The sequence below is a fragment of the Equus quagga genome, unplaced genomic scaffold (genome assembly GCF_021613505.1).
Source record: "Equus quagga isolate Etosha38 unplaced genomic scaffold, UCLA_HA_Equagga_1.0 73442_RagTag, whole genome shotgun sequence".
In the NCBI taxonomy this organism is placed as follows: domain Eukaryota; kingdom Metazoa; phylum Chordata; class Mammalia; order Perissodactyla; family Equidae; genus Equus; species Equus quagga.
In genome coordinates, this window is record NW_025802777.1 from 1,785,252 (window position 1) to 1,808,794 (window position 23,543).

Sequence of the window (23,543 nt, forward strand, 5' to 3'; positions counted from 1 at the left end):
CTACACGATAAAAGGGCTTTGCAGACGGGTTAAGTTAAGGATCTTCAGATGGGGAGGTTATCCTGGATTATTGGGTAGGCCCAGTGTCATCACGGGGTCTTTACAAAAGGGAAACAGGAGGGTCAGAAGCAGAAGGCCACACGAAGGTGGAAGCAGAGGGACAGAGAGATTTGAAGATGTGCAATGGCTGTCTTTGAGGATGGAGGAAGGTGCTACAAGGCAAGGAATGTGGGTGCGTCTAAAAGCTGGAAAAGGCAAGGAAAAGGATGCTCCCCAGGCTTCCGGAAGGAAGCTGACCCATTTTAGAACTTCTGACTCCAGAACCGCAACAGAACAAATTTGTGTGAGTGTGTTTACATTTTGTGTGGTTTTTAATGGCCACTCTGTTTATGGTCATTTGTTACAGACCAACAGGACACTAACACCCGGGCTGTGGACACCAAGGAGTGGTTCCCCGGTTTCTATCTGGTAGATGGTTTTCTGGTTCCATTCTATGGAATATTCCACTTCTTTTGGCCTGTGTGGACATAGCCAAAGAGTGATTGAAACAGAAAAAGGAAAAACGCTTGGGAACGTGACAAATAAGAACATATAAAATAAAGTGGATGTATTCTTTTGGTGTGTATATGGTGGGTCTTTAATTCCTGGAAATTAGAGTCACAGCTCTTCACTCCCCTGCAAGCCACGTGGCAGATACACACGTTCCAAGGTGGCATCCTCGCCGCTGAGCTCGCAGGACAGGAATCCGCAGTTACAAAGACGAAATCGATGGCAAACGTTCTGGAATCTGAAAGTGCATTTTGTGCTTCTACAGATCACATCAGGCGAGACGAAGCTACCTTCAAAGTGACGGTGTCTTACGGCCTCTGCGGAGGGTTTCATAACTTCGTCATGAAATTATGAAAACATACAGGGGCTCTCAGTTGCCCAGGATCCAGTTCCTCCAGTTAAACGCTGAGTTTGAGCCATGGGTCAGCGTCTTCACGGGAGGGTTCACCAACTCCCATTTTCCTTCCTCTTTATTTTCTTCGCAGAAGCACATACCCAGAGAAGGGATCTGGAACAGAGTCAAATCCCTCATTAGTATTATATAGCAGGTCAGTCAGATTGCAGTCTCGTTATAAAGCCAACCGACAGGTGTTCCTATGTCTTGGAGGCGTGCACAATGTGCCCACACTGGCATCGTAGCCCTAACACCTGACACAGCAGTTCTCAGTGGGGACGGCTCCCCCCGTCCTTGGGACAAAGGGAAATGTCTGCACGTTATTGTTTGTCACAACTGGGGGTGCTAGGTCCGAAGGGTAGTTGGCCCCACTGCAAAGACTTCTCCTGCCCAAACGTCAGCGTCTGCCCTGCTGCCCACAGAGCGGCTTCCATTCTCGAATTTAGCATCACAAAAGAATCACAGGGATTGAGTTTTCAGACCCAAGGAAAAAGTACAGAATGCAACTTTAGACCCCAATTCCTTCATCTGTAAAATGAATGTGTTGGAGTAGATCTTTGCTTTTAAGGCTTTTTTTTTTTTTTTTTAAACATGGTCTGCTTTCCTTTTCTTTTCAATAAAAGAAATCTTTTAATGTCTTTTTAATGTCTAGAAATTCCTTGGTTCAAGGAAGTTCGAGGCTGGCATCTCGAGAGAGGAGGTGAAGTGTTGGGCAGGGGTGGGGATTCGGTCACCAAGAACAGGATCAATGTGCAGCTCTCAGTCAGCGTCTGGCATGTGCAGTGCTGCTGTCTGTGTGGGTGACGGGGTCCCCCCGCAGAGCCCGGGGGTGTGGGAAGGGGTGCAGGAACAGGAGACATGGTGACAGGTGCAGGAGGAAAAGAACGCTTAGGGAGCAGGTGGCACTGGGGCCGACGAGGAGAGTCCCCCCAGAAATCTATATGGACATTTCCCAGGGTGACCTGTGGGGGCTTGAGCCACGTGTTTGGATGATGGTCAACTGGTGGCCCAGGAACCTGGAGTGCTCGGGAACATCTGGGCCATAATTGGGAAATACCACCTTGGGGACACTTTGGAGAGGACAGTTGTTTCTAATCCTAACCCCCCTAGGGCCCCGGAGCTGGCCAGCCCAGCACTTGTCCTTTCTCTTCTTCCGCAAATCGCTTATGGACCGTTTGTGTAACTACTGGAGTTGCAAGGAATTGTGTGAGCTGATTGTAAAAATGCCCCATGTCTTGTTTTTTATGTTATCTTGGCAACAAATGGCCAACGTTGCCATAATGATAATGAGGATGACAAACTTCTCCCATTGGCCCCCAGCCCAAGGCTGCCCTTTGCTCACGAGCAGGTGGCACGTTCTCAGGGACAGGTGGGTCCCTGCTGTCCTGGGTCGGCTGGACACTTGTTTTTGTTCTGAGGAGGGCGTGCGATGACCCTGCGTCCTTGGGGTGCTTGACTTTGTGGTCCTAGAGAAAGGGGCAGGCACGTACCTTCCTCACCAGCTGTGCGAAGTCTCCGCAGTCCCGCGGGGGCAGCCCCAGGAGCGGGCGCGTGCAGGAGTCCAGCGCCGAGCCGTGGCCCACGATTAGGATGACACCTACGGCAGGAAAAAGAAACTCAGGTCAACGCAGGTACAGAGAGTGCCTTTTATTAGGCCGGGGGTCCCCAAAGTCATCGCTAGAACCACACTGTGGTGCCCCATTGCCTCAAGAGAGCCGGGGTGGGGGCGGGAAGCAGGTGTGGTGGGTACCAGCTTACTAAGACTCACTGTTCCCCCTCTCATCCGTATGTCACTCTTCAGAGCCCATCACATCCCATGCAGGGTCTGGGGGTGGCAGCACCTGCCCGCGAGCTTCAGAGATGGGGCTGGGCGGTGACCTGAGCCGCCAGCTGTGATCAGAGCCACCGCCCTACTATGGGATGCTGTGGTGGCTGCTGCCCAAGCCTCATCCATTAGCTTATCAGCCAGTTGATCACGATGAGCCTGCTGATGGCTCTCACGTCAGCTGAGAGATCCAGAGTCCGGGCTGAGTGAGTCTCCCTCAGGTGACACGACCCGGGAGCCAAGGCCGGGACGAAGCAGAGCTGGGGGGAGTTAGACCCGCCGGCGAGTCAGGAAGGTGCCTGGGACGGGACCCACCCGCTCTTCCTGGAGGAGAGAATCAGAACAGAGAGCTTCCTTTGAAAGCTACGGCTGACACAGAGCATCCATTCCTGCTCCTCCTAACGTGACCATCAATTCTCTAATGTGACGCCCGGACATCAGTCTTGATCCACTTTCCCTGTGTTAGTTCCTGTTCATTTCATACTCATAGCTTTGGCTTCCAAAATCCTGGTGCAGTTGCCAGGATGCTGTTCTGGGCCTGTGCTCTTGAGTGGGGTGACCTGGGCACACAGGCCTCTGAGCCCCTCTGAGCTTCAAACTCACACAGTATAAATGGAGGTGATATTTCAGCCATCGCAGGAAGGTGAGGATTTCACAAAGCGTGTGAAGGGCCCACCCAAGTTGGGGGAGCGGGAGGTGTTAGCTGTTACCCTCCAGCCCAGGGGGATTTGGGATTTTTCACTGTTGTCACATGTCTGGCCTTCCTGCCTGCTCATGGTCTCCTCCTCCTGGGGCATCCTTTGCCTTCCAAATAGGACTCATTCTACAGCTCAAGTGCTGCATCCTGAGAGCTCAGCCACGTGCACCACAACCACAGATGGCTGACCAGCGTTCCCCGCAGTGAGAGGCATGAGACGGTGTGCACAACAGCATCAATGAGGCAATGGTCTACACCCACGTTCTGGGAGACCTGGGGACCGGGGGGAGGTCCTTGGAAGGGAGGATCATCCATGGACACTGATATTCAGCCCAAGGTGGATGCCTGAAATGGGATATTCCAGAGAGGGGCAGGCTGGGGTGGGGCCCCGAAAGAGCAGCGAAGGCTCTAATTTCACTTTCTGTTCTCTGACATCCTGTGGCAATAACCGTGAGCAATGTCAGTCTGGTAATTAATCAGACGCCACTGAGGCATGGTTTCCAAAAGTACGCTCCTCAGGGTTAGCGCCCATCAGTCAAAACCAGCCATGTAAACCAGCCGGGTGGCCGGGTGTGTTTGGGGCGCTGGATACGGCAAGGTTTGGGGTCTCTTCCTGGAGGATGTCTTGGAGCGTGTCCCCCTGATGCTCAGCTCCTCCCCAAGTTCCTCCCGTGCAGAGTTCTCCATCCTCGAGCCTCTCCAGGATGAGAGATGGAAAGAACACAGATGGGGGCAGCGGGCCTGGGGGTCTCTAATCAACTCTTTGAGACTCTGCTCTGTCTTATTTAATACTTCTAATATTCCAGACGTCTGTGCCGTTTCCTCCAACAATATTCAGACTCCTTGAGGGTACAGTGTGTGTCTTCTTCACTTAGGTTTTCCTGTGGTGTTTTATTTGGTGCTTGACACATCGCTGACGTTCAATACACACTTGCTAGCTTAAATTTTTATAGGCTTGATTTGAACGTTTTACAGGACATTTTCAAATACACACCAAGAAGGGTCTGATGATCCCCGCGGACCCAGCTCGAGCTCCGCCTGTTGGGCAGCATCTCTGCCCTGCCCAGCCCCCCTGCCTGCAGTATTATTCTAAAGTGCATCTCAGCATCACGCCCGTTCACAGAACAGTCCTCAGTTTGCATCTCCAAAGAGGAAGGACTTTTCTCCCTTAGAAAACCACCATGCCGTTATCACACTAAGAACTTCCTTAAATATTTCCACATTCAGATTCCATATTTAAATTCCATATCCAGATTTCTCAAGCGGTCTCAACCATCTACTTATATCGATGTTTTATTCCCATTTTCATTCAAACATGACGTGGTGTTTGGTTGTTCTGTTCTTGGTCTCTTATTTTTTTTTGAGTTTTGACAAATTTTATTTGCTTATAACATTGTGTAGTTTTGTGTGTACATTATTACATTTCAGCTTCTGCATAGACTGCATCGTGTTCACCACTAATAGTCTAGTTTTTATACGTTACCCACATGTATGCCCCTTTATCCCTGTCGCCTTTCCCCCATCCCCTTCCCTTCTGGTAACCACCAATCTGTTCTCTGTATCTATGTGTTTGTTTATCTTCCACATATGAGTGAAATTATACGATATTTGTCTTTCTCTATCTGACTTATTTCACTCAGCATAATACCCTCAAGGTCCATCCATCTTGTTGCAAACGGTACAATTTTGTCTTTTTTCTGGCTGAGTAGTATTCCATTGTGTATATATACCACATCTTCTTTATCCATTCATCTGTTGTGGGCATTTGAGCTGCTTCCAAGTCTTCCAAGTCTTCCAAGTCTTGGCTATTGTGAATAATGCTACAATGAACATAGGGGTGCATATATCTTTTTGAATTATTGGTTTCATGTTCTCTGGATAAATACCCAGTAGTGGAATAACTGGATCATATGGTATTTCCATTTTTAATTTTTTGAGAAATCTTCATACCATTTTCCTTAGAGGCTACATTCCCACCAGCAGTCTGTGAGGGCTTCCCTTTTTCCACATCTTCTCTCACACTTGTTACTTCTTGTCTTATTAATTATAGCCATTCTGACAGGTGTGAGAGGATATCTCATTGTAGTTTTGATTTGCATTTCCCCAATAATTAGTGATGACTTTTCAGGTGTCCGTTGGCCATCTGTAGATTTTCTTTGGAAAAACGTCTGTTCACATCTACACCAGACTAGAAAGCTTCTGCACAGCAAAGGAAATCATCCACAAAAGGAAAAGACAACCGACCAACTGGGAGAAATATTTGCAAATCATGTATCTGACAAGTGGTCAATTTCCAAAATACATAAAGAACTCATACAACTCAACAACAAAAAACCAAATTGATCAAAAAATGGGCAGAAAATATGAACAGACATTTTTCTTTTTTTTTTCAGGAAGCAGTTCAGGTGGTTTGTGTTGACCCTGTTGTCCTGGGTCCCATCGGCTCTCAGTCCGAGGAGTGGGGGCCAGGACCTGGACAGTGGGGGAGTGTGTGTCTATGTGCCTCGTTATCATACAGGCAGTCATCAAACACTCTGCTGGCTGGGGAGTGTGGGTGGGGGAGGTTGAGGCATCACTAGGTTTGCAAGAGCGGCCAGTTTCCACCCCAAAGGTAAGATCCCAGCCCCGGGGGCTGCTCACACCCGAGGACAGTGGAGGCACTTACCGTCCTCTGGACAGATGCTGACTATCCGTTCCATGCTCATGGCACATCTGTCAACATACTCATCATAGCTCTCGGCCGGCATGAGGGAGGTGAGGGGGAGCACAGGCCTAAAGGGAGAGAGGGGATGTTCAACTGCTCACCTGTGGTCATCTGGAGAAGGGAACACTCTCCAAGATGGCTCTGCCTCCAGGCCTCGACAGCGAGGCTCCAGTTTTGTGCTCAACACTGGCAAAGGGCTGACGTTCAATCTCCAGCGTGCATTCTTACTGAACACCGGACGGGTTTTGTGATGGCCAAGAGTCAGCCATGGAGCGAGAATGACAAAGATTCTCTCCTTGACCAAACTCTAGCCAGGCTCCCCCGAACCCTCTTCTCATCTAGCCCGACCTTTGGGCTTCAGCGTCTGGCCTCGTAGAGTCAGTTTTTGTAAGAATCCTGCTAAGTCGGTTTAGCCAGAACTCGACACCCTCAATAGCTGAGTAAACTCTGCATCCTCCCCCACCGCCTGGGGATGTCTGGCCACCTCGGCCTGCCTTCAGCAAGAATCCTGTTAGGTCAGTCCAGCGAGAATTACTCTTCTCTCTTAGGACTTTCCCATCCTCCCACCCCGACCCTGCTCCTCCGCTAAAAATCCCCACCGGTCCCTATTATATGTGGAGCCGAGTCCTTTCTCTCTCCCCTACTGCAAACCCCCACTGCAGTGCTCCTTCCTGGATAAAGTCGTTCTTACCATCTTTAACAAGTGTCGAAATAATTTTTCCTGAACGAGAACTTACCCCCAGCAGGAGACGACGTGAGGCGGCATACCTGTAATCCATGCTGACGTTGAAATTCGCCTCTCTCAGCTCCTCCAGGCTCATGAGGGTCGGGGCTGCTTTGCCGGCCTCCCACTTTGTCCATTCGAAGATTCCGGGTTCCACTCTTATTTTAATTCTCTTCTCCAGTTTGAGTTCTGGATTCAACAACAGAATACAAGCGTTTATCATCTTCAGGCCATTTTGGCTTTATGTAAATAAGCCTCTCCCTAGGTCTAAATAGTATCTTTCAAAAATGTGATTTTTTTTTCTTGGCAAATACTGTTCTGTGATTAAGCACAATTATGCTATTTCTGAGACAAAAACGCTGGGGGCTCAGCCTCGGGTCAAGAAGGCGAGCGCACGTAAAAAGACCTGGCTGATCCAGTGATCCGTGGAAAAGATGCAGCCAATTGAGGAGCGTGTTGGTCGCACTGAAGCGCCATTCTGATAAACACTGGTACCAGACTGAGCAAAAGGGGAAGGCTAGAAGGGGGCCATCTTCTGGGACATTCTAACTCCTCACAACTCACCCTTCCCAAGCCTTTCATACCTTGACTAAAAGACCCAAAATCTAAGGCCATCTCTTTTAGAGTCGGGGGGAAAAATCTTAATGTTTTTATCTGAAATGGAGAAAGTACAGTCAAACTCAAATGCTGGAAATACAACCAGTTCCCCAAGTGTATTCTGGGTCCAGGCGCTGGGGTCCTTTAACAAGCAAGTCTAGAAAAGAGAGTTAAACTGGGCTAACCAGGCTCCTGAGCTCTCCCCAGAGCCTGTGAAGGGCTCGTGTCCTGTGAAGGAACAGCTGGAGAGCTTCCCAAATGGGGTTGGCCATTCTTCCTTTGAGGACATCGTGTGGCCACTGTTGTGTGGGTCACACTTTGGGAAATGGTCCATCTGGACATTCATTGACATGGTATTGAGATAGAGGTTAGCCTATTAGCGTCTCAGACGTCAGTCTGAAGAATGGGCGGGTCAGGTTTGAGGACTTATGAAGAAGGCTGGGAATCCTTGTTTTTCTGGATAAACACAGGATTTATAAATTTGTGCTCTTTAAACAGACTTCATCATCATCATCAACATCATCTGCATATAGAGTAAAAGTCAATGAGAGATCATGTTAAAGACACTGACATTATCATTGTCAGAAAACACAAAACATTTTGGAGAACTTTTTATTTTTCATGCAAGAGACTCAAATAATAAAAGTCAAAAAATTTATGAAAAATTGGAACAAAAATGTTAAAATGAAGAACCATGAGTGATGACAAAAAAGGGGTAAAGTTATGAAAAAAATGTTTTTGAAGCTCTCAATCATATTCTTTTATTAGGAACCTGGCCAAAAGAATATTCCTTATCTTCTTATTCATGTGTTGATACCATGGTGAGACAGGTTGGGTAGGAAAGGAAGATTAAGAGCATCCTTAGAAAAGAACCCTCAACTTGGGTTCGAATGTCGACTTGATCGTCCACATTCAAGTGCTGACCTGGCTGGGCACAGACAGTCCACAAGGTTTCACACCAGCTCATCAGCAGGCAGCCAGCCAAAGATGGAAATTAGTGGTTTTGAAGGTCAGTGGAAAAGGAGCATCCTCAGGGTGGGTTAGGACACAGTGAGCTCATTAAGTGCTCCCCATAAAAGGCTGAGGCAGCGGGGGAGACGGGAAAGTCAGGGGCCAGTCCGTCACCTTCTATCCCATATTTCCACGCGTTCTTGCTTTGCTCACATCTGATTAATTATAAATGCGTTGGTGCTAAGCAATCCAGGCATGAGATTCCTTCGGATCTATTTTGCTTTATTCCATTATATTTATTAAGAATTATCCTCAAATTGGAAAGTTTAGAACAAACACAGCCAGGAAGGGATTACCCAGTTATTAGGGGAACTCTGTGCCTTCGTGTTGCCATTTCCCCTCTCCCCACCCTCCTCTGGCAAAAGGCAGTCCTGGCACTTCTCATTTCTATTCCTTCCTGAATGGAAGGAGAGGGGTGGGGCAACCTACAGATCTGAACACAGAAACGGGGAGTCTGACGTCCTGGGGACCGTGTTTCCCAGGTGGGGGTCACTGCTTCGAAAAAGCAGCAGGGTGACAGGCTCCTTCTCCCGGTCTCTCTCCAACACTAGAGCCTACGACTCTGTGGCTGAATGAAACCCCAAGGGGTGTATGTGTGTGTGAGTGTGTGTGTTTGACAGTGTATGCTTGCGTGTGTGCGTGCGTGTGTTGGTGGGGAGGGGACGAGATGTGTTAGGAAGCTTTGTTTTGGCTTCAGGGCCAGGCCACCTCTCTCAACGTGCCACACTAGAAGTCACACATTTGGGGGTTCCTGGGCCCTCAGCTGGTTTGTTTGGAAAGCTGACGTTGTCCTTTAGCCTGCATGTGGCTCAATCTGCTGAGAGCCCAGAGGAGCAGTAACCAACACGCAGCCCTCTACAGTGAGCTGAAACAAATCCGCATTTTTAAGTCTTAGAGACCTGAAACCCCAAGCAGCGGGGCTTGGGGTCTGCTGTCACGCTCTGGTGAGAAATGACAAATGAGGGATGGCTGCGGGCTGCAGATACCCAGACACCGCCTCTGAGTTTTAAGTACGTGGAAGGTGGACTGTGGACACTCTTTGCTGATAAAATGGATTTCTGTCCCTCACGACTTAGAGACTGGACCACGAAACAGCAAGTTCATGAGAACACAGGAAAGGAACGGATTGCACCAAGTGCCTGCGCAGGTCCAGAGCACGGACCAGTTCCCTTCCTGGGAGGGACTCCTGTCTGCACACTTGGATGGGAAGCACACCGTGCCAGAGCTTCTCTGATAGAAGTATAGGAGATAGGAGAAGACACAGGGGCCGGTTGTGGCACATGTGCTGGGTTGATCCACCATCATTTCAACAGCTCCTCCCATGAAGATTTCAGCGCCCACTCTCTGTCCTCTCTCTGATGTTACTCCAGGTACAATGCTTGGTGACACCTTTATCTGCAGGATGGCTCACCAAGCAATAGTCTCTTGGCTCCTTGTCCCCCTCCTCAGTGTGCCTCCCTTCCTGCCTCGTTGGCACCTTCCCTTCACTTGATCTTGTCATTACCAGCAGCTGCAGCCCTTCTCTAAGCTTGGCGTCAGACTCTGTCTCCAACCAGACCTCCTTTCTTTGCAGCTTCCTCTCTCTCATCCTCTAACTCCAACCATCCAGCCGTCCCGCCAGGGTTTTACTGCACTGAATAAAAACTCCTTTTTCTCTATCATTCACCTCCCCCAGGCTCTAACTCCCCAGCTTACCCAGCTTAAAATCTGCCATCAATTATCATCACCCTCTGGTGTGCACTCTCAGTTCCTCACGCCCTCTTGCACTTTCTTGTCCTCACTTCTCAAACCTGTCCATGGTTTATCCAGGTCTCCACCTGCTGCTCCAGCTCCACGCCTGGAGGAAAGCCCCCAGCCCAGCTAATGACTCAAGTGGGCTCTTTGTGAGGCCCAGCAGCCATCCTATAATTTCCCACGGCCTGGCCCCTCTCCCTGAGGAGCATTTCGTCCCTTCAGCGCTCCTCAAATGTCCAGCAGGCCCCCCCCCTCACTTTCAGCTGGTGACCTGACTTCCTACGACTCTGAGAAAGTTGGGCGAGCCCCGTCCTCCACTTTTGCCCACCTGCTGCACCCGTGCCCATGTACTCTGCCCTCCGTCCTATCCTTGTGGAGGACCTGCCTGTGCTCCCGCACTGTGAACTGCATCACGTGGCCTCCTCCCCACCCGAGGAGGGCAGGGCAGGGGTGCAGAGGGGGAAGCAGAACAGAGGCCTCCAGAACGGGCTACCCTTCTCTGGCAGGTGGAAGCTGCAGAAGGTCTGCCAGCAGCTTCCTAGCGCACATCAGCCTTTGATGGTGCTGGACAGCTCCCAGTAGCTGATCCCCTTGTCCTGGGAAATCGGCATTTTGGACTTTATGGGACCACAGAAGTTCCCAGCTCTTTGGGTTTCTGAATGCCCCTCCCCAGATGTTCAAAAAAACTAACCAAACGCATGGCAGAAGCAGGCCAGGGGTAAAGTGTGATGACAGGCGCCTGGCAGTCAGTTACAACCCTGGCATCCCAGACATGTTAACGGGCTGACAGCTCTTGGATGGCTGGTTCCTCACCGTCTTATGACTTAGGTGGCATTCATCGTCACTCATCCCATTCTCCCCTCCGCTCACTTCTCTCCCCTTGGAGACAAACCGTGAGATCAAGGCAACATGAGAAGCTCTGAGAAGTTCTCACCCACCTTCCAGGATGTGTTTGGCTGTCTGTATGCAGCGGAGGGCTGGGGAGGCGAAGACCGAGGTGATTCTGATGCCGCTGTCCAGGAGCGCTTCCCCTGGAAAACAGCAGGTGGAAAAGGCCTCGTCATAACTGTAGCCTCCCACGGTGGTCTCTCCGATGGGCGGCTTACCTGTGGTAGGCAGGACCTTGAGTGGCCCCAAGATTCCCACCCCCGGTGTACACACCCTGTATAATCCCCTTGAGTGTGGGTGGAAGCTGCAAATAGAGTGGGATAGCACCCCTGTGACTATGTTATGTTACATGGCAGGAGGGAGATTATCGCAGATTATTGGAGCCTGGCCCATTCATCTGAGCCCATTAAAAGCAGAGATTTTCTCCAGCTGATCGCAGAAAAGAAGGCAGAGAGGTTCAAAGGTAGAGGGACTTGACATGCAAGAAATTCTCCATTGCTGGCTTCAAAGATGGAGGGGATGACATGGCAGGGGAGGTGGGTGGTCTCTAAGAACTGAGAACAGCTCCTTGCTGACAGCCAGCAAGGAAAGGAAGACTTCAGTCCTACAACCACAAACAACTGAATTCCCCCAACTGCCTTGGGGAGAAATCGAAACCGCTTCCAAGCTGCTCCAGATGGGAACTAAGCCCAGCTGACACCTTAATTTCAGGCCTTGAGACGCTGAGTGGCGAACCCAGCCAGCCGTGCTGTGTTTCTGACCTACAGGACTGTGAGCCCACAAGCGGGTGCCAGTTTCAGCTCATGGCAATTTGCTCTGCAGCGATGGGAAACTCAAGACTACCCGAGGCTCATGGAAGGACAGGCCTGTAAAGCACATGTCCTCTTGCAAAATCAGAGGGCCTGATCTTTGGGAAAGAAGGCCATCTCTTCAGCACAAAGTCGACACAGTACCACAGCCAGTGAGGATTTCGTGGATGCTGTCATGGGCTGAATTGTGCCCCCAAATTCATATGTTGGAGCCCCAACTCCCACTAACTCAGCGTGTGACCTTCTCTGGATGTAGGGTCTTCACAGTGGTGACCACGCTAAGATGAGGTCATTAGGGTGGGCTCTGCTCCAATCTGACTGATGTCCTTACAAAAGGGGAAATTTGGACCCAGAGACAACACAGAGGGAAGATGACGTGAAGACACAGGGACAAGACAGCCATCTATGAGCCAAAGAGAGAGGCCCGGAACAGAGCCTTCCCTCACAGCCCTCAGAAGGAACAACCCTGCTGGCACCTTGATCTCAGACTTCAGCCTTCTAGAACCGTGAGAAATGAATCTCTCTCAATTTAGCCACTCCATCTATGGCCCTTTGCTATGGCAGCCACAGGGAATGCACACAGGGGCCAACAATTGCCCGGACAGATACCCTTTCACAGATACTCCCAAACACACACACACAGAGCTATGCCAACATCTAGATGAGGATTCAGGCATGAAACACAGAGTTGCAGAGGTACGTTACCCAAGGGGCACACGTACCAGCGCGCACACACGTGTGTGCACACATGGGCTACGATGCACTGCAGAGGAGGGAGCCCAGGAAGGCCCGAGTGGAGCAGGTCACATCTAACCGTGGGAGGGCCCACCGTGTCACCTCTCCCAACTCCACGTTCAGTGACCTTGAATCAGTGGCTTGAAACCAGCCATGGTGTGAACACAGTATTTACACCACGGACATCAGCAAATGCTGGAAATCAGGGCTTCCCCAGCCTGCCCAGAGAGCCAGTGACCAAGCATTTACCCCACACCACTGGGTGAGGAGCCAGGAGCTCTGGGTTCCAGAGCGTCCCTTCAGTTAACCAGCTGTGCGACTTGGGAAGCCCATGGGCCTTCTGGTTCTTGATTTGAGTTTCTTAATTCACAAAATGAACTCCAGATGAACTCAGAAGCTTCTTCTGTTCTAAAAATTCAATCATGTGGAACCAGAAGCCCAGACATAAAGCAAAAGCCCAAAGTGACAGATTTTGAAATAAAATCAAAGAGAAGATGTGGTTTTTAAATATTTAAATGCTGTCCTTCGTGCCCACAGTGGTTGTTGAGTTTTCCTCCCCTCTCTGGTTCTTTCCATGCCTGTCTTTCATTCCTCCTGACTTTCCCAACCGTCGATTCCTGGATAAAATCTCTGCCCTTCCATCTACTAGCTGTGTGACTTTGGGCAGCTTACTTAATCTCTCTGTGCCCCAGCTTCCTCATCAGTAGAGCAGGAATAATGCTAACACTGACCTCAGCAGGCATGTAGCAAGGTCTCCACGCACGTTAGTGGGAATCATTGTTATGATTATGGTTACAATTTCTGCCGGAATGATCCTCAAACATACCTGCCATTCTGGACTGGAAAATTCCACAAGACGATAACGGTGGATCGTTTTCAAAGTCTTTGATGCCATTGCTCCGTCTGGGCAGGCTGCAAGGGAAGTTGAGGTCTGGCCGGTAGTATTTCCCTGAAGCAGAAATAAGGACCAGGTGTTCAGGGTTCTATCGAGTTCGCACACATTCGTCTCACAGAACTCCCGAGATCAAGACCCACTTAGAAGCATGGTTATTATTTAAACTGTTGTCAACTGTGTTTTCTTCCCGACTGTGCTCTGTGATGTGGATTCACTTGGAGGTGAAATTGGTGCTCTGCTGTGCATATGTTTCCTCAAATACAGAAAACTCAGGTTCCACCCCCAGGAATCATGAGGCCCTCTTTGTTCTCTCGTAACCCCTCACAAAGATTCATACATACAATTTTCCCGATTAAGAACCAAGCGTCTCCATTACTCATTTAGTTTAACTTGATAAGAATCTCCAGTTGGTGTTAATTAATTACGTGAAATTCGAGCCATTCCTCCAGGTTTAAGCGTGTCCTGTTGCCAAGGGGGCCGGAATACTTACGGCCAGAGCGGCTCCTGCGTTGTGCATTGTTCAGTCAATTGCTTGAGGCCGGACTGGAAATCAGGTGGATTCATTGGGATCCCCCACCCACCCATCCAGAGGCTGCAAAGAACCATGGTTCACTCTGAGTTTGACCTTGAGCTCTAAGATCTGACAGTCTGTGCAAATCCTGGCACCACCAACTACTAGTTGTGAGATTAGAGGCAACTGCCTTAATCTCCCTTATCAGTGAAAAGGGGGAAATGATGGAGATACTGCAGTGAATCAGTGAGATAAAGCCCAGAACCCAGAGCCTGGCTCAGAGGAAGTGGTGGAGAAGTGGTAGGTCCGATCTCATTATCAGATTATTGATTACCCCTGCAGAGGCCACTACCCCACACCAAGCCCTCACATCCTCTCAACGGACCCCCACATCTCCCGGCCCCCAACAGGTTCCAGCAGCCAAGCCGCCTTCCTGAGACCTGCTAGACCTCACGGGGAGACAGCTGGCTATTTTTGCATGCCTTGTTTTTTAGGTTCTATGCAAGAGTTTTCCGAAAGCTCCTCTCCTGGAATTTCCATGGGCAGAGACTTGATTTAAACTATCAGTTCTAAAGGCCTTTATTAAATGCCGGAGCATATGCTGTGTTCTCTGGGGAAGCTGGTATTTCTTTATTTTTCAGAGAGAACTTCCATCAATTGTGTCATATTCTCAAAGGCGTCTGTGATTCTCAAAGCGTTAATCGATTCCGTTTAGGTCTTTTGACACTATCAGTGGTCACTGCAAGAGGCAGAGAGCAGAGCTCAGAGGAAGACGAGCATACAGGGTGGGGTTAGGTTTCGACGGGAGTACAGTCTGCCCATCATAGGGGGTGCCCTGGGCCAGCACTGCCGAGAGGTTAGGAGCCCTTTGAGGGGGACTTGGGCCAGAAGTGAGCAGAAACGAGGAGGAAAACTGGAATCATAGGAGAGGCCAGCAGCACCCGAGATACCCCATCGTAATTGATTAAACAATGTAATATGCAAAATTCAGACAAATTAGACTGCGACTACTCACTTTGTCAAGGGCTTCTCTACCTTATAAAACGATCCACCAGGAGTTTCCTTTCAGCTGGGACTCTCCAGTGCCTTTAAAATATTTTCCCCTGTAGGGCTGACTCGGTCTTTTGTCTACATGACCGAAATTCTTTCTGTCTCCATGAAGTGCAATGACTGTTTTTGGTGTTGGTTGTTTTCTAGTCGTTCTTGAACCATATTACCAGGCGCACACTGACATGGTGTGCCATTTCGATCTGTGGTTTCAATAATTGTTCTATTACAAGAAAGTTTCTTATAAGTGTGTGTTTGAAAGTCAATTCATCCTCACGGCCACCTGTTGTCGCATTGTTTCTTTCTCAAGCCTTTGTATCTCTGCCTGATTTTGCATTGTGGAGACAACCATAGCATTATTCTGTGGGTTCCTGGAGATAAGTTTGGTCATGATGTGATTTGTGCAGAATTTTCTGGGGTGTGCTGGTCATCTGCCAATTGTTTTCCCTATTCATTTCTCCTTTCTTGGCTTGCTGGGCTCCTGGTGGGATCCCAAAAGGGCTCGGCTAGCCCAGCTACTGTGAATGAATTTTATCACTCTGTTCATTCAATACCTTCATTTATATAATTATCTCTGGCTTAAAAATTGTGACACGCTGGCCTTTCCATTTGGGGATGCGCCTTGATACAGATATGGGTCATCAGTGCAGAGACTGGCCTGAGGCCATGCTGTATTTATAAGCACTGTCCTTAGTTCTTGGCATCCAGAGGGGTCATGTAGGGGTAAGCAAGACTCATATTTAAAAATACGTCCACCAGTTGAGCAGGAGAGCCAAGCATTGTAGGCAAATGACCACTGAAGATTAGCTTGGAGAGATAGAGTGATGAGATGGTGAGATGGGGTACATGCCAGCAGCCGAGGGTTCAGAGACCACAGGTCAGGGTGACTCGCTCTCAAGTCAATGCTGGCTGCACTCATCAAAGACCGTATGTGTGCTGCTAGAGTAAACAGGACCGTGCGTGTGTCCCACCGGCAGACTGGCTTACTCTCGACAGCCATTCCTCCACCGTCTACAAGGTGTTGGAGGTAAGATGCTTGTAGACCACATACACACTCAACGGCATACATGTAATGCCTGTGGGGGAAGCTGGAGCAAGCATCCATCCCACACAAACAACCTGCACCTAGTCATTCTAAAGAACGGGGCCGTGGGGGATCTGGCTAGGAAAGTCGAGAAGGTGATCTCATTTGTTAGATCTGTCTCATTTCTGCTTTAGATTCCACCGGGACGTTACCTACCGTCAGGTGTGGAACACTGCTGCAGCCACGACTTCCCGAATATCTGGTCCACTCTCTCCCCGTGCCGCACCACCAACACGCTTTTCCTCACTATCGTGGCCTGTGACGGTGGAAAGAAAGGCGTGTGCAGTTCAACACCCACATTACTAGACTTCAAACAGCGTCTCTCCTAGTCATCCAACAGCTGGCCCAGAAACGGAATCCCTTCCTTGTTTAGTAGCTACAGCCTATTTTACCAAAGTCATTACAAAGAAAGAAGAGGAGGAATTGCAGGTGGAAATCTCTTCAAATTCCTGCAACTTTTTATTTCCTGGGCATTGTAACATCATACAGGAAATGAAAAGCAACAGGCATGCTCCCACCACAGCACAGCAGCGTCTCTGTTTTTCAGCCCTTCAGGCTGCTGTAACACAATTCCACAGACTGCGGGCTGAGAAACAGCAGACGTTTATTCCTCACAGTTCTGGAGGCCAAATCTCAGGTGCCAGAGATCAGGGTGCCAGCTCGGTCGGGTGAGGGCCCTCTCCCGGGCTGACTTCTCACTGTGTCCTCATATGGCAGCATGGGCCAGGGAGCTCTGTGGGGTCCCTTTTATAAAGGCACTAATCCGCTTCCTGGGGGCTCCACCCTCATGACCTAAGCACCTCCCGAAGGCCCCGCCTCCAAAAACCATCACACTGGATAGGATTTCAACATATGAATCTGGGGGGAGCACAGACTTTCAGACCATAACATCCCTCCATAGTGACTTCTTCTCTTTTTTTTTTTTTGGCGAGGAAGATGGGCCCTGAGCTAACATCTGTGCTCATCTTCCTCTACTTTATATGTGGGATGCCTGCCACAACATGGCTTGATAAGTGGTGAATAGGTCCATGCCCAGGATCCGAACCAGTGAACCCCAGGCCGCTGAAGTAGAGTGTGTGAACTTAACCACTATGCCACCAGGGAGGCCCCCATAGTGACTTCTTAGAACATATCCATACATATATCATACATTATATCATAATAGATAGCATATATTATCTATATGTAAAACATATATATATATATATATAGATTTTATATCTATCTTTCATCTATCTGTCTATCCATCTATCGATCTATTATTTATCAAGTGTCCTCTGTTGCTGGCACTGGTCCTCTTCCGAGGGGCCCTCCAGGACCACTCCAGTGTGCTTTCAGCCTCTGAGCCCCCAGGGGAGAAGCTCCTCACCCACACCTCTTGCTTCTTTCCCATGCTGGCCATTCTCTGCTTGGCTGAGTGCTAGGGGGAAATAGAATTTTATTTTACTTTATTTTTGGCAAGAGAAAGGCATTGACGGGGTAGCAGCTTCCAGCCAGGGAAACAGCAGATCTCTCTGGGGCACTCGTCCTTGACTTCGGGCAGGGCCTCCGACGGCCCTGGAGCCTCACAATTGCGGGGCGCATCCACCTCTGTTCTGGGGGAGGCCGGTGTTTGGGGGAAGTAACCCAATGATGTGTGGTGCCTTTTAGGAAGGGCTCCTAAGTGTGGGTGTTGGTCCCCAGGGGAGCTAGGGCTGGCCTTTCTCTTTTACATCTGTGAGGGCTTGTAGGAGGCCGGGCTTGACCTTGAGGGGAACGCTGAGCACACCTCCTAGGAAAGGGATGGAGAGAGTGAGCAGGAGCCGAGGACGGCCAGAGAGGTGGGGAGCGACAAGCACACTGCTGATGGCCAAGCCAACATGAGGCCACCACGACAGCTGTGTGGAGCACAAACCTTCCTCCAGGAGCCCCAGAAAAAACAGGGAACCCCTTGAAGGTGGCCCGTGCTACTGACCATCCCGTTTCCGATTTGATTCTGTGATCAGGGTGGAGGCTGGAGGGTCTGCACATCCAGCTGCTTCCTCCAGCCCTTCTTTGAGTTTACCAGTGAGGAGAAAGAACGGCCCCCAGCAGCATCCCCACATGCTGGGAAGTGGCTGCAATTGCTGAGGAAGAGGGGACGCCAGAAAGCAGGATCTCGGGCAAACTTCACCTGGTCACAGGCATTCTCGGGGCCAACACCACGGGCAACTCCTCCAGACCCTCCCAGCCCCTCACGGAGTCCACACCCATCTGGGTGAGGCAGGCTCTCCAGCTGATTAACGCACTGGGCTGTTCCCGGTGGATCCGACCACATTCTGCTGGGTGCGTGAGTGTGGTATTTGTGAGCCTATGGAACGTGGAACATTCAAAGTCTCCATACACAGTTTCTCAGACTCGGGCCGAGTCTTCAAAAGGACATGTGGTCAGGGCAAAGCAAGTATCGTGATTCTCTCCTAATGCAGCGTGCAGATGTGTAGTTCGGGTGCAAACACCGACCTAGGGCAGAGCTCCGAGGGGAAGGTTGTCTTGTTGTCTCATAATTTTGAAGGCTGGTTGTGCAGGCTCTGCCTCTACCCATGCCAGGATGTCTTTTCCCCGTGACAATGAATACTAAGTGCCCTGTCCCCCTCCCCTGTCAAGGGCTGATCTGCAAGTAGTTTGCAAGACACAGACAGACTCCCAGCCTCTGTCTGCTTACTGACAATCCCAAAGACGACAACGCGCGTCGGGTCGAGGTTGTGGATTCGGAGCATTTTCTTCCGGGGTGGTGGGGGGAACAGAGTGGACTAACCCCTGGGGTCCGCAGAACAAGAGGGCTGCACTGCATCTTTAGACACAAGATGCCGCGTGCCTTTCCTGGGGCTGCCGTAACAAAGTGCCACCAACCAGGAGGCTTCAAACAAAGGAAATGTATCCTCTCCCAGTCCTGAAGGCTGGAAGTCTGAGATCAAGGTGTCAGCAAGGCCATGCCTCCTCAGAGGCTTTAGGGGAGGGTCCTTCCTGCCTCTGCCAGCTCTGGGTGGCTCTGGCAGTTGTTGGCCTGTGGCCGCATCGCTCCAATCTCTGCCCCCGTGGTCACACAGCCTCCTCCTTGTGCGTCCGTCTTCTCCTCTTCTACGGCAGCAAATCCCCCTCTGTTTCCATCTCACAGGGACAGTTGTGACTAGATTTAGGGCCCACCGGATAATCCGGGATAAACTCCCCATCAAGATCCTTAACTCGGTCCCATATGCAAAGAACCTTGTTCCTTGTAACATTCGCAGCTTCCAGGGACCACGACCTCTTCTCTTTGGGGCCATTATTCAGCCTCCTGTACGTCCGTTTTACCAAAGCTGATGCCACAGTTTTCTTTTCTTACTGTGTGGAGGGGGTGAACTCAGACCAGCCGAGGTGCGTTCGGTTCATAGGGAGGCCTGTGCGAGGTTTGCATCCATCTAAGGCGCCAGCGGGTTTAGACACAGGCCGAGCTACGGCCTGAGACTTTCGCTCCAGCTCCTCCCCGTGGTTCAGTCTGGAAAGCGGGGCACAGCCTTGGGCAGCCTCCTCTCCCCTGGTCCATACGGGGAGCCCCATTCTTGACTGTCTGTGGCTGGCAGGTGTCTGGCTCCCGGTCTGCGGCTCCTCCACCAAGGATGCTCTCTCCACCTGAAGACCTGGCGAAAGGGGACACCCTATGGCCTTCCCAGTGTCCAGCGCCCTGTGCTCACCTCCTGTCTGGAGGGAGCCCACCTGGCCTTGGCGGCAGCTTCTGGGTGGCCTATGGGTTCTTGGAGAGGGAGGGTGAGCTTTGAATTTAGGGCGATCCACAAGTCCCGATCAGGGCCTTTGTTAGGTCGTTCCATGGTTCATCCACTGAGATTTGCAGGCTGGGCCCTGAGCCAGGCTCTGGGAACACAGGAACGAGCCAGATAGCCACAGCCTGCCCTCTGGGTGGTAACAGTCTCTTAACATCTACAGCCTGGCCTGCCGTGGACGCTGGACACCCTGTCTCATGTAATCCTCACAACAACCCAATGTGGGGGGTGCTTAGGCGTCTGTGTGCTACCCACCAAGCTGCCCAGCCTCCGTAAGCTTCAGTCTTCAGATCTATAAAACAGAGATGGCGAAGGACGAATGCCTCCCCTGCTGGGTGGAGGGGGCTGGGATGAAGTCCTAATGTAACGTGTGTGACAGGGTGGGGACCGGAGGGACTGTTTCAGTAACCACACAGGCCAGAGAGGCATTTCCACTGACGTGGGGACCAGCCAAGGGTGAGCTGCAGGTGCTGCCCGGCCCACGGGGGTTCCCCTGTAAGGAAGGACCTGAAGCTTCAGACAAGAGGGCTGGATTGGGACCGCCCAGACAGTGTCGGGGATGCTGTGTCACTTGTTTGGCTTTGGGGAGGGGCTGCCTGCTCCTTGGGTCACCTGCTGGCACCCTTCACTCCTGGATGTGCCTCACCTGTTGGCGGGGCTCACGTGCCCCTGCCGTGCCCCAGACCCTGGTCCTGAGGATGCCATCCCTCCAGGTTGCTGAGCACGAGCCTCCTCGTCTCCCAGCCCCGACTCGAAAGATCAGAAGCTCCATCCTTGGAGGCCCAAGGGGGAGGCCGTGTCTACCAAGGACTTAAGATAAAGTGTGGTTTCACTGAAAACAAAAGGGATTGTGCCACCTGCAAAGCCTGCACGCTGCTGAGGCTCCTTGACGTTTGTGGAGGGTGAAATTCCCCATTCCGTTTGCTGCTGGCTGCGCCGTCCTTTCTGGAGTTCAGGTCCACGGCCAGGCTGAAGGTGTACGTCCTGTGGGAGAAGAGACGAGATGCTGTGTCATGAGACGCTAGGTAGCATCTGTTTGCGTCTGGTCATTCATGTGCTCGAGAATGTGCACGACAAGACGGGTAGGTAAGGTCTCTGTGGGGACGAAACAAAACAGTGAGTTCAAAGAGCTCACATGTCATAAATCCTGAGGAGGATGTTCATCCCCGCTGTCACCACCTGTTATGGGCTGAACCATCTCCCTTCAAAGTTTATAGTCCTAAACCCCAGCGCCTCAGAGTGTGACTTTGTTAGAGATGGTCTTGAAAGAGGTGATTAAGCTACATGAGGTCATTGGGGGGCCCTAATCTAATCTGACTGATGTCCTTATAAGAGGAGGAGATCAGGACACAGACACACACAGAGGGATGACCGTGTGAGGACACAGGGAGAAGACACCATCTACGGGCCAAGAAGAGAGGCCTCAGAAGAAACCAGCCCTGCTGACACCGTGATCCTGGACGTCCAGCCTCCAGACTGTGAGAGAATAAATCTCTGGGTTGTTTAAGCCGCACGGTCTGTGGCTTCTTGTTGTGGCAGCCCTGATAAACCAGTACACCATCGTCTTAGGTTCACCTTCTAAAATAGCCAAAGGTGAGAAGACAGACGTGTTGGGCTGCAGGAACAAATGAGCAGCGAGCAGACGCATTAAGCGCTAAGGAGACACACAAGAAAAGGCAGGTGTGTGTAGCGGGCAGGTGGGTAACAACAGCGCCTGGGGAATTGCTGGCAATCAGGAAACTGCTGCCTGGCCAGTGAATCAAAAAGGTTGCCATGGGGTGGGCAGGTGCTCAGACTGAGGGAAAAGACCACAGCACAACGGAGTAGTGAGAACTCCAGAACACAAGGGGGTGACGGTGGGGCACCCTGAGAATGTGTCTGGAAGGAACGGGGGAAGAGAGTGAGTAAGGAAGAAAGAGCGAAGGTCGCATACATCTTCCAAGAGCAAGCAGATGGCTGGGTTCCCCAGTGGGAAATTCATTTTATAAAAGGAAGGGGCATCTTTATGGACTCCCTTTAAAAACAATCCATAATCAAAGCAGAGAAATGGGGCGGTAGCTGGAGAGGGAAACGGGAAAAAAGAAATTGTGCTTGATTTTGTTGTTAAGCATGTTCAGTTGCTGGTGCGAATGATTGGGAGGGCCCGGGATGGGTTGATGATGCTGGCATGATGCCCAAGATGGATGAGATGCCCAGGAGGGATGGGATGCAAGGCATCACGGTGGATGCCCTCGGCTGGAGTTTGGACTGAGCATTCCAGTCTGATGGAGAGAGAAGGGCACGTGGTTCCACAGGCTGCAGGTGGGAGGCAAGGTGGCGAGAGCTGGGTGACCCTCTTCTGACTGCTCACCTGTCACGGTGGATAGGAACTAAGAGAACAGGAGACGGGCTCCTGGTTAAATGAGTCAGTCAGACACACATCACCTGGCAGGGGGAAGTGCCCGAGGGCTGTGTCATGAGCACCCGTGTTCCAGTTGGGGTGATTTATGGTGGAAGAGAAGCTGACAGGTACTCCGCTCACCTGAGTGACTGGAGGGGTGGCATCACCTTTATTACTGTTTTCTGAAAAGCACAGTTCTCATCTCGTTTTCTGGATTGTAGTATTCTTTTTGATCTTTAACATATGTAAACCTTAAGTTTTAAGCATTTAATAAAACTTAAAGATGGATGTAAGTGTCGCTTTAAGAGCCCTCCCACAGCTTCTATGCTTTCAAAGCTCTCCCCAGTTCACAACTCAGAGATACGTTCATCGAAACTGTCTTCTATTTTTAAATGATATTCTTTTTCTGTTTAATTCTTGACTTTGTCAGGAATTCATTTCAGTATATGAGGTGAGTTCATATAAAATACCATTTATTTTATACCCATTTCTTTCCCTATTTCTGATGCATCCGTCACACGTGAATTTCCCAGTATGCCAAGTCTCCTGCTCTGCCGTCTTCTCTGTTCCCTGCTTTGTTTGTTCTCTTTCCCGGGAGCCAGCAGCATGTTATACATTTACAACATTACAACACCTGGTAGAGTAACAGTCTCCTCTCGTTATTCTTTTTTTCAAAGTTTTCTCAACTCTTCTCTCTTTATTCTTTATTTTTCTTTATTCTTCCAGATAAGCTTTCCAATCATAAGTTCCAACAAACGATCCCATTGAGATTTTTTCCCGGAATTTCTTTAAACCTGGAAATTAGTTTGGAGGAATTGATATAGTCACGATTAATTTTTCTCAGTGATGAACGTGGTGTGTTTCTACTACAGTCCACTCATAAATGTTTGCTTTTCTCTCAGAGAGGCGTAAGTCCCCAAATTCTCCTAAAACCAGTGATAGCTCCCAAGCCTCCAGCCTGAGACCCTACCGAGGTCCAGAGCCAGGAGCAGCATCATTTCCCCTGCATCTCACCCGCCCACAGCCTCAGGTCGCCTGCCTTTTGCTGCCACAGCCAGACGCCCTGGACCATTCACTCCCCATGCGGTGTTTGATTTAGTTAACGTAGTTCTTAAAATGTCTACAAGTTGTACCTTCTGTTCTCGTGTTGTTACTTCTCCCGTCTTGAGCTGTCAACTCTTAT

General features: G+C 50.3%; 1 protein-coding gene across 1 annotated transcript in view; it reads right to left on the reverse strand.

Annotated features, from left to right (window-relative positions):
• Nucleotides 1–521: 521 nt before the first annotated feature.
• Nucleotides 522–23,543, reverse strand: part of UBASH3A (ubiquitin associated and SH3 domain containing A) — a 42,685-nt gene continuing 19,663 nt past the window's right edge. Inside the window, exons 7-14 of the mRNA XM_046651627.1 lie at nt 20,838–20,964; nt 16,361–16,460; nt 13,494–13,616; nt 11,174–11,266; nt 6,938–7,082; nt 6,131–6,237; nt 2,434–2,540; nt 522–1,057 (exon numbers count right to left, since the gene is read on the reverse strand). Coding sequence (XP_046507583.1) covers nt 920–1,057; nt 2,434–2,540; nt 6,131–6,237; nt 6,938–7,082; nt 11,174–11,266; nt 13,494–13,616; nt 16,361–16,460; nt 20,838–20,964 — 940 coding nt within the window. The 3' untranslated portion in view covers nt 522–919. The remainder of the gene's footprint in view (nt 1,058–2,433; nt 2,541–6,130; nt 6,238–6,937; nt 7,083–11,173; nt 11,267–13,493; nt 13,617–16,360; nt 16,461–20,837; nt 20,965–23,543) is intronic.